A 16,840-nucleotide genomic window follows, 5' to 3' on the forward strand; every position below is an offset into this window, starting at 1 on the left:
TCTAGAGGAACCTGTAGACAAGTCAAAAGAGCCTCTGCATAGTTAAACCTTATATGTTCGATTTGAGATATTTCAAAGTGAACTATCAAGCGGTGCAGGGCTGACAGGGCTACAGTAAGATACATCTGCATAGGAGTGGCATGGAAACAGTGAAAGGGGTAGTCTACCGCTAATAGAATATTGGTACTTATTCTTCCCAAGTCAGTAAACTTTACAGAGTAAATGGCCAACGGCTCTAGAGTTAGAGGGCACCAGCAGCGACCTCTAGAGTTAGAGGGCACCAGCGGCGACCTCTAGAGTTAGAGGGCACTAGCAGCGACCTCTAGAGTTAGAGGGCACCAGCAGCGACTGTCAATTAAAAAAGATTGACAAGTTAAATCATTGGATTGATTGTGTTTGTTGATCTATGATCTCTCTTTCATGTTCTTGTTTTGCGCCAAGTCTTTACATGAGTTTACAGGAGCCAACAGGTGTATTTCCTGGTTGACAAATATGGTATATAATCACACATCGTCTGTGAAATTCTTTAATAGGTATACAGTTACTTATTAATGATCACAAGGGTTGGGGAAGGGGCCAGACTGTAGTGGAGAAGGCAACCCAAATAGACACAATAAAATACCAAAAATCAATTATTATGTGTAGATTACAAAATGTTTGTGTGAGAACAAGCGAATAAAAGAATATATTGATATGTTACTAACATTATTATGCATTGAACACCTAAAATATCGATTGACTCGGGATTTTTGGTTTTCCCATTTCTCATTTAAGAAAGCGCAACTGCTTGTTCTGTAAAGCGGCAGCCTTGTAGACTCAATTAGCTATCAAAATAGTAGCCTACTAAACGACATACCTCTAATTATCTACTGCCTCGGAAGATAATGCTGACTCTGGTGTATACAGATAAGTTTTTAATCCTGCTGTGCTGCCAGTCAGCAAAGAAATCTAAAAAAAGACTAAAATTATATTGAGGTTTAGTTATATTTGGTCAAGATGAAAATGAAACACTCAGCCATCTGATGCAATGCTGCCAATTTATTTGAACTGTATTTCACGTCAGCCGCTGCTTGAGATTAAACAATGCTAACACAAACATTTAGTATGAAAGCGGGGTGGGAGGCAGCACTTGAAGTAATCACATTCGTTTGCCTCTTAATATTAATATCCTTTGTTTGAAAGGAGCAGGCAGCTGCAGTAGAGAGTTATGAGTATATGTTCAGCCTTTTCATTTAGGCCTATTCAACAGGCTTTTGTAATCAAAGTTACACACTTGAAATAACTGCACAGCGGAATATATCTTACTAATTAATAATCTTTGTGCTGATGGTTGTGTTTGGTAACCCTGATATTCAATACTCAGAGATATGGTTGAGTTTGGTAACCCTGATATTCAATACTCAGAGATATGGTTGTCTTTGGTAACCCTGATATTCAATACTCAGAGATATGGTTGTTTTTGGTAACCCTGATATTCAATACTCAGAGATATGGTTGTCTTTGATAACCCTGATATTCAATACTCAGAGATATGGTTGTTTTTGGTAACCCTGATATTCAATACTCAGAGATATCATTGTCTTTGGTAACCCTGATATTCAATACTCAGGGATTTGGTTGTCTTTGATAACCCTGATATTCAATACTCAGGGATATGGTTGTCTTTGATAACCCTGATATTCAATACTCAGAGATATGGTTGTCTTTGGTAACCCTGATATTCAATACTCAGAGATATGGTTGTCTTTGGTAATCCTGATATTCAATACTCGGAGATATGGTTGTTTTTGGTAACCCTGATATTCAATACTCAGATATATAGTTGTTTTTAGTAATCCTGATACTCAATATTCAGAGATATGAAAGCAGAAATTAACCCTCAATAAGTTAACATTTCAGCGAGGTTGGCCTCTACCCTGAAATGCATGTAAGTAAAGAATACATGAAAAAAGGGTTTGCTTGCTGCTAATGTGGAGATAAGCAATTCTCATGTTGAAGTCATGACAGCGGTTCTTATACCAGTAAAGCAAAGCAGAACTAGAAAAGTTGCTGATCTCTGTGTGAGCTATTATACTAACAGAAAAGAGTGCTCCGGCTAATAAACTGAATGCTCTATACTTTAGATGAGAAGATGTCGAGGTATCAGCAAGGAGATTTAATTTAAAAAAATCTTTGATGCATTTTAAAGCAACTCGCCTCTGAGAGTGTTTAGATTCTACACAGATACATACGTAGCAATAAGTTGACATCGCAGATGCTGAAGATACGGCTATGATATACCGACATTTAGAGGGATCATTAGCAACTGACTACTACAGCTCAGTCTCCTAATCAACCATGATGGAATTCATCCGGAAGAGCCTATCATTCATTGTCTACTAAACTTGGGGACTCACCATATGCATGGAACAGAAAATAGACAGCATTGAGATGATACCAGGTCATTTGTTTTGACATCGTATGTAATAATCATGCTGCTTTAATGAATGATTCGCTGATGCTGACAGACAAAATATTCGCTTTAAATATATCATACAGGCTGACAAACTAGAATATATCATACAGGCTGACAAACTAGAATATATCATACGGGCTGACAAACTAGAATATATCATACGGGCTGACAAACTAGAATATATCATACAGGCTGACAAACTAGAATATATCATACAGGCTGACAAACTAGAATATATCATACAGGCTGACAAACTAGAATATATCATACAGGCTGACAAACTAGAATATATCATACAGGCTGACAAACTAGAATATATCATACGGGCTGACAAACTAGAATATATCATACAAGCTGACAAACTAGAATATATCATACGGGCTGACAAACTAGAATATATCATACAGGCTGACAAACTAGAATATATCATACAGGCTGACAAACTAGAATATATCATACAGGCTGACAAACTAGAATATATCATACAGGCTGACAAACTAGAATATATCATACAGGCTGACAAACTAGAATATATCATACAGGTTGACAAACTAGAATATATCATACAGGCTGGCAAACTAGAATATATCATACAGGTTGACAAACTAGAATATATCATACGGGCTGACAAACTAGAATATATCATACAGGCTGACAAACTAGAATATATCATACAGGCTGACAAACTAGAATATATCATACGGGCTGACAAACTAGAATATATCATACGGGCTGACAAACTAGAATATATCATACGGGCTGACAAACTAGAATATATCATACGGGCTGACAAACTAGAATATATCATACAGGCTGACAAACTAGAATATATCATACAGGCTGACAAACTAGAATATATCATACGGGCTGACAAACTAGAATATATCATACGGGCTGACAAACTAGAATATATCATACAGGCTGACAAACTAGAATATATCATATGGGCTGACAAACTAGAATATATCATACAGGCTGACAAACTAGAATATATCATACAGGCTGACAAACTAGAATATATCATACAGGCTGACAAACTAGAATGGTAATAATGGGTAATCAGAAAAGATCTGTTTAATGTTGGCACTCTCGTGGTACTTCCTACCAAACACACAACATTCTGATCCCCGGAGTCGTCTGTCCAGCTGACAGAGTAGCATTGACGACCTTAATAAATAGCTGCTTATCAGCGGCTGTAAGAGAATTTTCCAGCTGCTTATTTCAAGTGGATAGTTTATACCCCCAGCACCTGAAGATATCCCACTGGCCTCATCTCACACCTCATCGTGACACCTGTTGGACTTCTGAATGTTACATCATTTTGCTTTTGCTTTTGGGTTTTGATTTTTTGCCAGAAAATGTGTAGATAAACCTACAAGCATTAAGATGCCTGTGTTATACCTGTAAATATACAGAGTTATAAATGTGTTCATGCCTATAGCTAGATAGCTACTCAAACATGTGAAGATGTATTTATTCAAATAGGCGAAGGTATAGCTACTAATATAGGTGAAGGTGTATCTATTAATATAGGTGAAGGTATATCTACTAATATAGGTGAAGGTATATCTACTAATATAGGTGAAGGTATATCTACTAATATAGGTGAAGGTAAATGTACTAGTATAGGTGAAGTTATATCTACTAATATAGGTGAAGGTGTATCTACTAAAATAGGTGAAGGTATATCTACAAAAGTAGGTGAAGGTATATCTACTAGTAATATAGGTGAAGGTGTATCTACTAAAGTAGGTGAAGGTATATGTACTAGTATAAGTGAAGTTATATATATTAAAGTAGGTAAAGGTGTATCTACTAATATACATGAAGGCATATCTACTAAAGTGCTGGATGCTGTATAAAGATTTATTTTGTACTAAAACTGCTAGTATTTCTAGCGTTTGCTAATCAATATTAGAATCATGTTCATTTGAAAAGATGTCACTAAAATTGATTCACATATACCGGTACATGCAAATCATGACATTTTGTTTTATAGAAGAGCAACTACTCGACATCCATATACATTTTTCAAAGTTGGTTTGTCTGTCTGTTTGTCAAGCTAAAGCTATTAAAACCTTGGAATTAAAGTTTTGCATTCTGAGTTCATGATTTGAACTCATGGAGATTGTAATCGCAAGTTTTAAACCCACACGCTCCACCACCGAGCTCTACAAGGCTTATTGATCATAGACGTTAGCATATACCGTATAGCGTAGGCACACGCGCAATGAAGCATTTTTTGAAACTATGAATTCTATCAACTCTATGAAGCTCGATGCTTTTTCTGTGTTTTCTTGAACTTCTATTTTCGGTTTTTCGTAAGGTTCAATTGCTAAATCCTCGATCAAGGCCAATTCTTCTCACCCGGACAATTGTATTATCTCCATAGGAAGAGCCTCAACATTCTCTCTCTGTTCGGTCAGACAAAGACAGTACAATATCTCATTTTTACATTTGTACCAGTATCGAGAGGTACCAGTATCGTTGAATTTAAATTTTTGATCGATAGCTTCTGCTGGAGCAGTAACATTTTTATACACACACATCTCTATACAAAACTGTTATTATTAATTCAACATTTTCAGGATTTTTAATTTTGTTTTTTTCAGTTTGTAATAATTGTATTATTACAGAATCATCTTCTATTGTAGGCTAATTGCAGCAAAACCGACTTAATTTAGCTATTACTTGGTAACTTAATTTAGCTATTACTTGATAATTATTTTACGTTTACATCTAAACCTTTCTATAGTCGTTTTAGATTTTTAAGTTTGTTTAACCTGCACAAAACATTTTCTTTATGATATGAGGAAATATCAGTTTAAAAGTTGTTTGACAAAGTTTGAAAACCTTTACAGTTGTTTTTCTTTTTTCTCTTAATTTATTTCAACTACACAAAACACTTTTCTCATGATATGCAGTTTGAAAATTAGAATGGCAAATGTTGTTATATGTTAAAAAAAACTAATTTTCTGTCCCGAGCAAAGCCGGGTAGTACAGCTAGCCACAATAACTCAGAGACAATCATCACACTATTCAAACTGGTGATGAGAGAAATATTACCGTTAGATGGTGAGCTTACTGCTTATTGTAAAACTCTCTCTTTGTCAAACAAAGGTTTTTATGTTTTTATATTTCTGGATTTGATGTTAATCCATATTTATAAAATACTGCTGAAGACATCTATTTGGGTTGGTCATCTGCACTAGTGAAACACCAGACATTTAGCTGTACCCTATCCAACTCAAGCTGAACACTGATATTACCCACAGTTCTCTTTTAATACTTCACATAAATTGACTTACTAAGGAGCTTGTTAAAAGGAATTTATAGAAAACTTAGCTAGTAAGTAGAAGGGTGTGCTGGTAGAGACATCATGTGAAGACAACAGCTGCTCAATGGCTCTTGACAGTCTTGAGAGGAACCGAAGCTATATAAAGGGCAATCTCACTGTGAAGTCAAACTTGCTGGATCTACATTCTTGTCCAAGATGAAGAGACTGGCAGCTCTGTTGCTGGTAGTCAGTGCTGCTTTCGCAACACAAAAGTCATACACCGGGTTTGTACATTTATCAATACGACATCTCACACCATGTACAGAAGTTGTTTGCTCTTGTTTATAGCTGTTTTGTTTCATCTTATTTGCTTGTTATGACCATAATGAATATTAATGTCACGTCTAAGAAGGTACAGTCAGTATTCATAAAATAGCTTATTCAACTTTGCTCTATGTAATGAGTGTTTACAAAGTTTGAGTGAGACTAACCTTTGTCTCAACTCCTTTTTTTATAGGCATCGTCTACTGAGAGTTGTGCCCACTACAACCAGACAAGTGGATACTTTGTCCAAACTTGAGAGTGACTTTCAAGAGGTTTGATCAAACATCATATTTTATAATATCTGCTAGTTTCAACTCTAAGACCGTAACTTGTGTTCACTCTAACTTTTTCTGACGCCTTTTAGCAAGAGTTTGTTGGAAAATGAGTTGACAATACTGTATTTCATATATCTCTGTTAGTCGTAACCTAACAATGCAAAGCCTAGATGCAAAAAGACGATTCATTTGGCTCTGTAGAATATAAAATACAGCTGCCAAGTTTATCCTTACCAATTATATGATTACTTGTCATGGATTGATGTCTCAATTGTTTACCATGCGACAGTTGTCTGCTTCTAGATTGACTTTTGGACTGAGCCCCATATTGGACGACCATGTGATCTAAACATTCCATCAGGTCTAGTCGGATATGTCACTCGACTTTTCACTCGTTTTGGAATGGTTCCTGAGACTATTCACAAAGATCTTCAAAAGTATGTTGCAAGTATCATCCAATCAAGTTAGACTTTCAGCACATCAACTGTCCAATCAAGATAGACGTTTAGTATAATCAACTATTTTGAATTAGTTTTTATTAGCTTCATGAAGTCAAAGAAAAAAAACCAAAGCAACAGTCGGGTTAATAAGCTTTGGAAACAATTCAATTAGTTTTCTTTTGTTTTGTGTTAAGTAAATTCTTTGGAGTGATCATACCAGACAACAATTAGAGAAGGTACTGTAGCTGCACACAGCTAAGCATGAAAGCATAGAAGTTACACGAGAAATATTTATCTAAAATTTTATATGTGTATGTATTTGTCAGGAAGTTTTAGTAAATTATGAGCTACTATGGAGAATATACCGTAAAAGGAATTATGAGTTAAAAAGCTAGTAAATTCTAGGCAGCTCTAAAATGGCACATAAAATCAGCTGTCTTGACGACTTTCCGAAACTCTAGAGAAATGATGTACTTAAATGCTGCATGAAGCGATTTGGGGATGATGTAGCCTTAATTTGTGTTTGCAGGCTCATCAATCGGAATAAGGCAACTCCTAGAGAGCGCAGACTCTTCAGCCAGGCAGGGAACTTCAACAATATAGTTGGACTGTTTGCTAGGCACAATGAGGTAAATATTCACATTATGATGAGAGACAACCTTCGTTAGCAACCACCCTGTGCAATCTGTAACATTGCTAAAACTAAAGGAAGCATATGAAACACCTCCACATAGCCTTGAATATTCTGAAGTTGTATATTAACTGTTGTCAGCCCCTAAAAGGGTATGATATCTGCTTGCATAGGGCATGAGCAGAGGCTCAGAGTGAGTCAGAGCATTGTTGCAAAAACAATAAGTCTTCGATCTCGACTGCGCATGTCTGAAACCAGTGTTCAGAGAACCTCAATGACTGGAGACATGATAATCTGCTTCCTACTGACTGCCCACCAACCTGATGTGACTAAAGTTCAGCTGCCCTACCTATCACCACCAGTGGCCTTTCTGGGATTTAAACCCGAACTAGGAAACAGCCGCTCAGACATGTAGAGTATTGAAAGCATTGCGTTACCACCTGAGTTACCATAAAACTTTGATAGATGTCCTCTAGCATTGACAAACTAGTTGAGCGAGAGTTGATCACCTTACTTGTTAATCATTATTATTTTATGGTGCTGAAACTTCTTTGCTAGTCAGCTGCCATTCGGTATATTCAACATATCTATTGCATCTTAGGAATAATTACTATATCTATGGTAGAGTGCTCTGAGCTGTATAGATGTTTGGTGTGCTAGGAATATTTACTATGTCTATGGAGAGTGCTTTGAGCTATTTAACTGTTCTGGGAATATTTACTATGTCTATGGAGAGTGCTTTGAGCTATTTAACTGTTCTAGGAATATTTACTATATCTATGGAAAATTGCTCTGAGCTGTATAGATGGAAGAAAAGTTTTCCAAAACCCTTCAAGTTCTCTGATGAGTTCATTCTTGCTATCATGCATACTCTGGTGTAGAAGGCGTAACTTCATGGTTGCCTCTTGATTATAGATTGAAGAATGGCTGTATCAAGTAGCAAACGCCTTTCCAAGCTTAGCCAAAGTTGAGTCAATAGGAAACACATATGAGGGGCGGCAACAGACGTTGATAAAGGTATCTGTAAGATTCCAAATCAACATTTCCACATGTCTCTAGTAACTGAGTATTCACCAGCTAACAGGTAGAAGCTAATAGTTAGTAGTTAACAGTCAGTAATTTACAGAAGGTTGTTAGCAGGCAGTAGTTAACAGTGGGCAGTTAACAGTCAGTAGTTAACTGTAGGTAGTTAACAGTCAGTAGTTAACAATGGGTAGTTAGTAGTCAATAGGTAACACTAGACAGCTAACAGCCAGTAGTTAACAGTGGGTAGTTAATAGTCAGTAGCTAGCAGTGGGTAGTTAACAGTCAGTAGTTAACAGTGGGTAGTTAATAGTCAGTAGGTAACAGTAGACAGCTAACAGCCAGTAGTTAACAGTGGGTAGTTAATAGTAAGTAGCTAGCAGTGGGTAGTTAACAGTCAGTAGCTAGCAGGCACTGGTTAACCATCAGTAGCTAATAGTCAACAGGTATAAATTAATATAATCTACATATAAATGTAAATTAATATGTATGTATACATAATGTATACATTAAAATATAATAGTTTAGAAAAAGATAGAAATTTTAGTAATGGTGTCTTCTGTGATACTTAGATTGGTGCAGCGGACTCTAAAGGTGATCAAAAACCTATCATATGGATAGACTCTGGAATACACGCAAGAGAATGGTTGACTGTCGGAACTACTGTCTGGATTATTAACAAGGTAATAAAATACCAGTGAGTCAGCTAGACTGGTATTTCCTTGAATGAGGTGTAAAATAGTGTGCTGACTCATAGCGAAGCACGGAATTGCTTCCTCCTTGATACCATGGCCTAAACCGCCTCAAGTCAAAAACCTTAAGCTCACAAATGTTGATTATGTGAGAAAATCGCAACACAAACATTTGCCTCCTAATTTTATTTGGTCAGCTTGTCAGTATTTACTGATGCTGATATTCTTGTGCAGATGCTGACCACTTACAACACAGACCCAGAAGTAAAGGATCTAATGGATCACTACGATTGGTATTTCCTGCCAGTTGCAAACCCAGATGGCTATGAGTACACACATACTTCGGTATGTATTCATGCTAGCAGTTAGCGCTGTTTGTTCCTTGCTTTTTTGTTCAGTTAAGTTGTCGGGGGTTAAGTACTAGTATCTACTATCGGCACGATCGGATAACCATAAAGACCACTACAACCTGCATCGTGAGTCAGATCGCCGGCAACTGAACCGGCAACACCAGCTCTAAGCTAGGGGGTGAATCTGGGCTTCTTGTTGGAACAAAGTAAAATCCCCAACAGAGTCTGACTAGACTTCCCAGAAGGTGTGACGTGGCCATACTTTGAGGCAGGGGATAGATACATTTATTCTCTGGCTAGCCACTGCAGCATATTAAAGGAGCCAATATGTTGGGACCTGTTTTTGTCCGTTGCATTACATCTCTGTACTGCTGAGAGAGGGACTCTAGTAATGCAAAAGCTAGTGTTCCTTAATACCTTTTGAATGTAGTTTTATAGAAAAGAGAGTTGAAACTGAAACCTGCACTACTTTATTGGAAGGTCTTACAAACTTGTTTGAAATAGATCTAATGTATATTGAAAGCGGCAAACTGTCTATTCTCGTAGCTTTTAGCGCTATATGTTATTAAAATGCTGATAATACCGAATTATGAAATTGTAAGAAATACTGTTTGATGTCATGCATCAAGCATTTTTAACAATCTGCCATGCCATTGACTGTAAATCAGGCCCGTCGATTTGCTATAGAAAAGCCCAACATTTTTGTTGCAGGACAGACTTTGGAGGAAAACTAGAACTCCTAATTCTTGGTCTAGCTGCAGAGGAACTGATCCAAACCGAAACTGGGACTACCAATGGGGTGGTAAGTGTCATTATTACTGAGGTGGTTAATGCCACTACTACTAGGGTGCCAAGTGTCACTACTACTGGGTTGGCAAGGGTCCCTACTACTAGATTGGCAAGGGTCATGACTACTGCTACTACAATGGTAAGTGTCACTACCACTAGGGTGATGTCACTACTGCTGAGGTGGTGTCACTACTGCTACTGGAGTGGGAAGTGTTCCTACTAATGGGTTGGTAAGTGTCACTGTTACTAGGGTGGCAAGGGTCCCTACCACCTATGGTGGCTAGTGTCACTACTATTAGGATAGCTTCACTACCAATGGTGTGGCAAGCGTTACCACTACTGGGGTGGCAAGTGTCACTACTACTGGGGTGGCAAGTGTCACTACTACTAACTGTCAATACCATGCCAAAATAACCTGAAGTAAAAAGATTGTTGCTATTCATTTTTTCACTTGCTCACTTATTCACTCTTCTATTGATAGTATTGCTAGATAATGGTTTGTATTAGTTACCCATAAATAACCTTGATTTCGAAGTGGTTTACAATCCCAAGAAGAAATTACAAAGGAAACTTTACCTCCTATTAGATGACTATGAGAGTCTTCAGTAGGACTCTCTACTATTCTCTATCAGCGTATCTTTAGCGATATCAGTTGGAACAGCCTAATTAGCATGGTCTGGTAGGGCAATACAGAAATATACAAATGAAATAATCAATGACTGACGTTTTTTGTGAAACTCATTCTAACAGCTAAATTGTAATTCTCATTTGAACCGACCTAACACGTTGAATGTGTTAGGAGATTATTTAATGGGTCCCTAATGGAGATAATACTATGAAATTTTCAAACAGTATCTGGAACCAGTTCTTCCCCGTGCTCAAGCACCTATGGAGGTAGTGCAGCCTTCTCTGAGCCATGCACGCAGAACATGAGAGACGCAATTCTGAGCATCGCTCCCCGAGTGAAGCTCTACATGGGAGTGCATTCCTACTCCCAAATGTGGTTGACTCCTTGGGCTTGGGGAGGCAACAAGCCCTCTGACTATTCAGATTTGGTAAGCGAAGAACCCCATGCTAAAACGTCATATAGAGATGAAAGAGCTACATCTTTATCCAACCTTGTTGACCATATTGTAAGACGAAACAAGTGTGATACACTATCAAGTTTTATTTACTCTTTAATTACAGCTGAATATTGCTAATAGAGGAAACGCTGCTCTGAGAGCTGTTCACGGAACAAGATTTGTTGTGGGTACTCCTCCAGATATACTGTGTAAGTAATTAATAGTAAGAGAGCGAGCATAGCTAGAGGTTTATTCTCGATGACCTTAGTGATGAAGGTCTAGTTACCTGTTTAAGGTCCAAGTAAAATGACTTTAGTGATGAAGGTCTAGTTACCTGTTTAAGGTCCAAGTAAGATGACCTTCGTGATGAAGGTCTAGTTACCTGTTTAAGGTCTAAGTAAGATGACCTTAGTGATGAATGTCTAGTTACCTGTTCAAGGTCTAAGTAAGATGACCTTAGTGATGAAGGTCTAGTTACCTGTTTAAGGTCTAAGTAAGATGACCTTAGTGATGAAGGTCTAGTTACCTGTTTAAGGTCCAAGTAAGATGACCTTAGTGATGAAGGTCTAGTTAACTGTTTAAGGTCCAAGTAAGATGACCTTAGTGATGAAGGTCTAGTTACCTGTTTAAGGTCCAAGTAAGATGACCTTAGTGATGAAGGTCTAGTTACCTGTTTAAGGTCTAAGTAAGATGAACTGAGTAATAAAAGCTCTATTGAAGCTCTTCAAGTACTCCATGTAAATCCGGGACAAAATCTTTCAGCAAAAATATAAACCAGTATGAAGAGGTCAAAATGGTAAAACAAGCATACACATGTAGCTTAAGTGCAACAGCTACCTTTGTAATGCGGACATTTCACTTCTGCCCTGATCTTCAGCGACTTACACAGTAATTGAATTAATCATTACTATTAGCGAATTATAATTGAGAAAATTAGCCATTTTCATACTTATTAAGTTGTTATCACTTGTGCTATTGAAGGAAAAATACACGACTGGCTGAGATGGAAACTTTTTTCTTTGATTATAAGTAAAGTCACGGCGATTGACACAGGCTATTAAACAAAGTAATTTTGCAGATTCTGCTTCCGGTGGTGCATATGACTGGGCAAAGGGTGTGGCTGGAATCAAGTACTCATATACATATGAGTTGAGACCAGATGGCAACAGCTATAATGGATTCGTAGTACCTGAGTCCGAGATTGAGCCCAGTGGAGAAGAAGTCTGGGCCTCACTCGCTCAAGTAGCCACTGACCTTAAGTAACCACTGACCTAAGTAACCATCAAAAAGGAGTGTCTATTGAATAATGCAAAAGGATCCTAGCAAGAGTACTGATGATATATTTTATTCTAAATAAATGTGGTTTTCAGCAATCTTATATAACATGTTATTTCTTTGCTTTTATTGAGAATATCTGAAACAACACAAGATGTTGTAAAAATAGCAAACTAATGCGCAACAGGTTAGATCAAAATAATGGTAGAGTATTGTTAATACAAGAGAAAAAAGTCAAGTGAATAATAGAGTATTGTTAATAAAAGATAACTTAAAATGTCAAGAAATTAGTAGAAGAGTTATGATCAAGTATGCAGCAATAGAACTACAGTAGCCACTCTTACAATGTAAATAACCTGTTCTTGCGAGTGTTTACGTTATGGCCGCTTCACATTATACAAAGCGCAAAACACATGCAAATAGCTTAATCTGTTCGAAGATCTTTCCAAACTCCCCAAACTCAACTTTCTAATCTAGCAACCGCACAGTAACCGTAGTATTATTGGTTTGTACCGACAGCTTCTCCTTTTTCATTTTCACTTGGTTTAGGGTCCATGATTACGGTAGTTTTACATTCAGTCAAGAGAAGCTCACATTTTCAATGTGAACTTAAATCAATTCTTCATCTTTTCCCAGACGGCAAAGTCTATGCTGCAGAGAGAAAAATTGTATATTTATGAAATAAAGTAAAACAAAAACATATATTTAGTTACTACAGTATATTTGGTGTCTGTCAGTTCATCCAAAGCCAATGTTACAAGTTATGATAAAAGATTGCCTTCAACGAGACTCCAACTCATGGCATTCAGCCTGGTAGACCGACACTACCATTTGCACCAATCGACCTCCTTTGGGTATTTTTTAATAATTGTGCTGCTGCTTATTCTCTGTGCTTTATCGGCAGACATGATGATCTCTCTGATAAAAATACTCCTACATGCATTTTTTTAAGAAAACGATATTTTTAAGGCTAACTATTGGACTCTCGTTATTCAAATCAAATTTGAAAACTTTCACCGACTTAGAACTTAAATGTATAAATAATTTCTTCCCTAATATGAAGCAGTAATCACAATGTTTGCTGAGACATCTGCTAGCAGTAATCACAATGATTCCTGAACCTAGCCTCCCTCTGCAAAGAGGTCGTAGGCGTTTCTCAACATTGTCTTCTCCAACACGTTCACATACTTAGTGCCATTCATCACCTCTTCACAAACCTGCAAGCATCCAACTCCATCAGTGGTCATACAGTCCCCATACTATCGCAGACTCACGGTGTTTCACTGTCAATAGCAGGCATTGTAGCAGGGGTACCTCATCAAATCTTCTATGCACATAAGTCTTTCCAGAGAGATGGTGGGTGGTGAAAGTGGACTCGTCTAAAAGCAGCGTTCTTCATTGAGCATAGCTCCAGAACCAATGAGCCTTCACCCACTGCAGCTTCTTTTTGTGTGCCTCAGTCAAAAGTTGTTTTTTGTGCCCTGTATCCACGCAGTCTGTTCTCCAGCAACTGTCATCTGGTGGTCCATAGGTGGACAACAGAATCTGCAATTTTCTTTCAGGTTTTGATGTGCTCAGTACTAGCCAGGTGTCGGTTTGCAAGGGAGAGTCCCAGTAATAACCTGTCTGCTTGCTGTGTGGCCTTCCTTTATCCTCCACTCCTTGGCTGTGCAGCAAAGCCGCTAGTCTCCTGATGTCGCTTGCCAACTTTGCGAACTCCATTCTTGCTACACCCTACCTCAGCAATCTGTCTCGCTGTCTTCACCTGCTTGAGAAAGTGTATGTTTACTCCTTGTTTGTACTCTGGGAGTGATTTACCCATCTCGACTGATTAATGCTTGTAAAAACACTCATGACGAAACCTCAAGTTTGCACACATTTATATTTTCTAAAGTGTACTGCAATGCGTGACAATCTTCAAAATCCAGTCAATGATTGTTGACACTAAGGACTTTCCGACACACTAGAAAACCTTTCTATGCGTCTTCAAGCTGATTTTATGGCTATTTGAATTTCAAATAGACCTGGTTAGTACTATGTAGTAATTAACACATATCAATGCCTGTAACTCTAATACCATTGTATTAATCTGATCATTATGCAATAGGAATAATTGCTGTATGGAGATATCAGCGAAACCAAATACATTTCTTTTGGTTTAGGGAGAAAAGCCTAAACCAAAAGAAATGTCCACAATACGTGCAACCATCAGAATGACAATCATGCAAAACGTGGAATCATCAAAATTATCAAAACTGGCACATCAAAATTTTTTTTAAAGACCAATTAAAAAGAAGTAACACCCGATAGATCAGAAAACTACCAGAAGAGATTAGAAATGATGACAATACACAGCTTTGCCACCTCTAACAGACTATGGTGGGAGCTAGCCCAACTGTGTCTGAGCCAGCTTGGCTAGGTGGCTCAGAGGGCAATAAAGGGCAGAGCCTACTTTGCCAGCTACCTATAGAGGGCCCCCAGATTGGGACCTATAGATTGAACCTATAGATTGTGACTCTCATTTATAAAAATATACACTTATTAACTTCAATTGTGAATTATTCAAAGAGCTATTCAAAAAGTTATTTAGAGATTGGTCAGTGCAGTAAAGGAGTTGGTCGGCTTCCTTTATATGACACAACCAAATTAACAGAAGTCAGTCATTATTTCAAATTAGTACATTTCCATGATGTACTCAAGACAAGTCCACTCAAATACTACCGTAAGTCCTTATGCTCAAGCTGCGTGGCCTGTCGTTGGGCGCGGCTTCTGGTTCAAGGTCATAAGCCGCGGCTAAAGCCAAGTTTTTAAAACTTACGTGGGGCTCAGGGCGGCTTCTCGATAAATGCACTATCTGCTCAGTTCCGCGTTATAACCATAGAATCGCAGTCATGATACACTTTTATGTACGGGGTTTTGGCGACCTAATCGTTTATTTTCAAGGTCATGTTTATGGAATACTTTAGAACAAAGAAGAATTTATCGCTCATGTTTAACTCACCACAGTCATAGGTAATTAAATCCTTTTGATTCTTGACCGTCATCTTTCCATAAACGTGAATCCCTCTAACAGTGCAATAAAAATTTAGCTGAGACATGGCAAATAAGTTATTGATGCAAGGGTTTAGGAATTTCAATTCGAGCTTGGAAGTAAAAGAAAATTCTTTTATTAATTCTCTGGTTTCTTATGCAAGAGGACGGGGGTATAGCAAAACCCGTCTTAATACTCTCGCTCCTGAATGGGGCAAAGATGACAAAACCTCAGTCATTAGTCGTGGTCTGTGGGCATACGCGGCTTGTTGGAGGATTATTTTTTCTTTCGTGAGACATCTGTTTTTGAGCACAAGCTGCGCGGCTTGAGCATGAGTACTTACGGTAATCTCCCACAACTTAAAGAACACAACCTGAGCATCTTTTCAGAAATTAGCAGAGACATTTATAGAAGAAAACAGTTCTTATGACTGCCTTTTTCTCCTTTGACTGCTGAGGCTCTTTCTCATTCGTCTGCTGAGGCTCTGCTTATTTCGACTGCTAATGCTCTTTTTCCTTCAGTTGCTGAGCCGCTTTTTTTTTGGACAGTGATGGCTCTTTTTTGACTGCCAAGACTCGTAGACGTATCAGACTGAGCAAAAGAACATGGGCAACTATTTGGGTAAGGTCTTAGATTTCATTTTTAACCTTTAGTCAGTGTTATTAATTTTAATGCATCTAATGTGTTGAACTTATAGAAATGAAAATGTATCCTTAATTGGTACAAATTGGTGTTGATTATAGCTTAGCACCTTAGGTGGTGTCTGCACTGATATTAATCAAATTAGTTCCGATGATCTCAGCAAAAGCTCACAGCTAAACATGATCAGAATAGAACATGATGAAAACACAAATTCAACACTGATATATGTATGAATGCGGAATAGTTATGTATAACATAATATTTTTTTAAAAACCATCCATAACATATTATTAATCTAGACACCTTGGACATTAATTTGATACTAATTATGACAATTTCAGAATGAGTTTAGATAAGCTATATGTGGCGAGAACAAGGAGTGTCAATAGTACCAAAAATTTCATGCAGCCCCAAACTTTTGTCCATCACTGTACGTACATATAGATGTTTTGTTCTATGCCGGTTCATGTAAGGATGTTCGGTTAACAACAGGTATGCTAGTTCTAGACCAAATCAGTATCCTTGAAATAGAATAATTGAGGTGTGAATAGAAAAAGTTGTAATACAATTGG

The 16,840-nt window shown here is 37.6% G+C and overlaps 1 protein-coding gene across 1 annotated transcript; it reads left to right on the forward strand.

The window, feature by feature from the left end:
- The first annotated feature begins 1,654 nt into the window (after nucleotides 1–1,654).
- Nucleotides 1,655–12,622, forward strand: LOC137405344 (carboxypeptidase A2-like). Its single transcript, XM_068091574.1, has 12 exons — nucleotides 1,655–1,708; nucleotides 2,539–3,500; nucleotides 6,250–6,328; nucleotides 6,635–6,768; nucleotides 7,301–7,400; nucleotides 8,318–8,419; nucleotides 8,998–9,108; nucleotides 9,352–9,462; nucleotides 10,179–10,269; nucleotides 11,109–11,311; nucleotides 11,445–11,529; nucleotides 12,399–12,622. The coding sequence occupies exons 1-12, from the start codon at nucleotides 1,655–1,657 to the stop codon at nucleotides 12,581–12,583; spliced, it is 2,217 nt and encodes a 738-aa protein (XP_067947675.1). The 3' UTR covers nucleotides 12,584–12,622.
- The last annotated feature ends 4,218 nt before the right edge of the window (nucleotides 12,623–16,840 follow it).

The sequence above is a fragment of the Watersipora subatra genome, chromosome 9 (genome assembly GCF_963576615.1).
Source record: "Watersipora subatra chromosome 9, tzWatSuba1.1, whole genome shotgun sequence".
NCBI lineage: Eukaryota > Metazoa > Bryozoa > Gymnolaemata > Cheilostomatida > Watersiporidae > Watersipora > Watersipora subatra.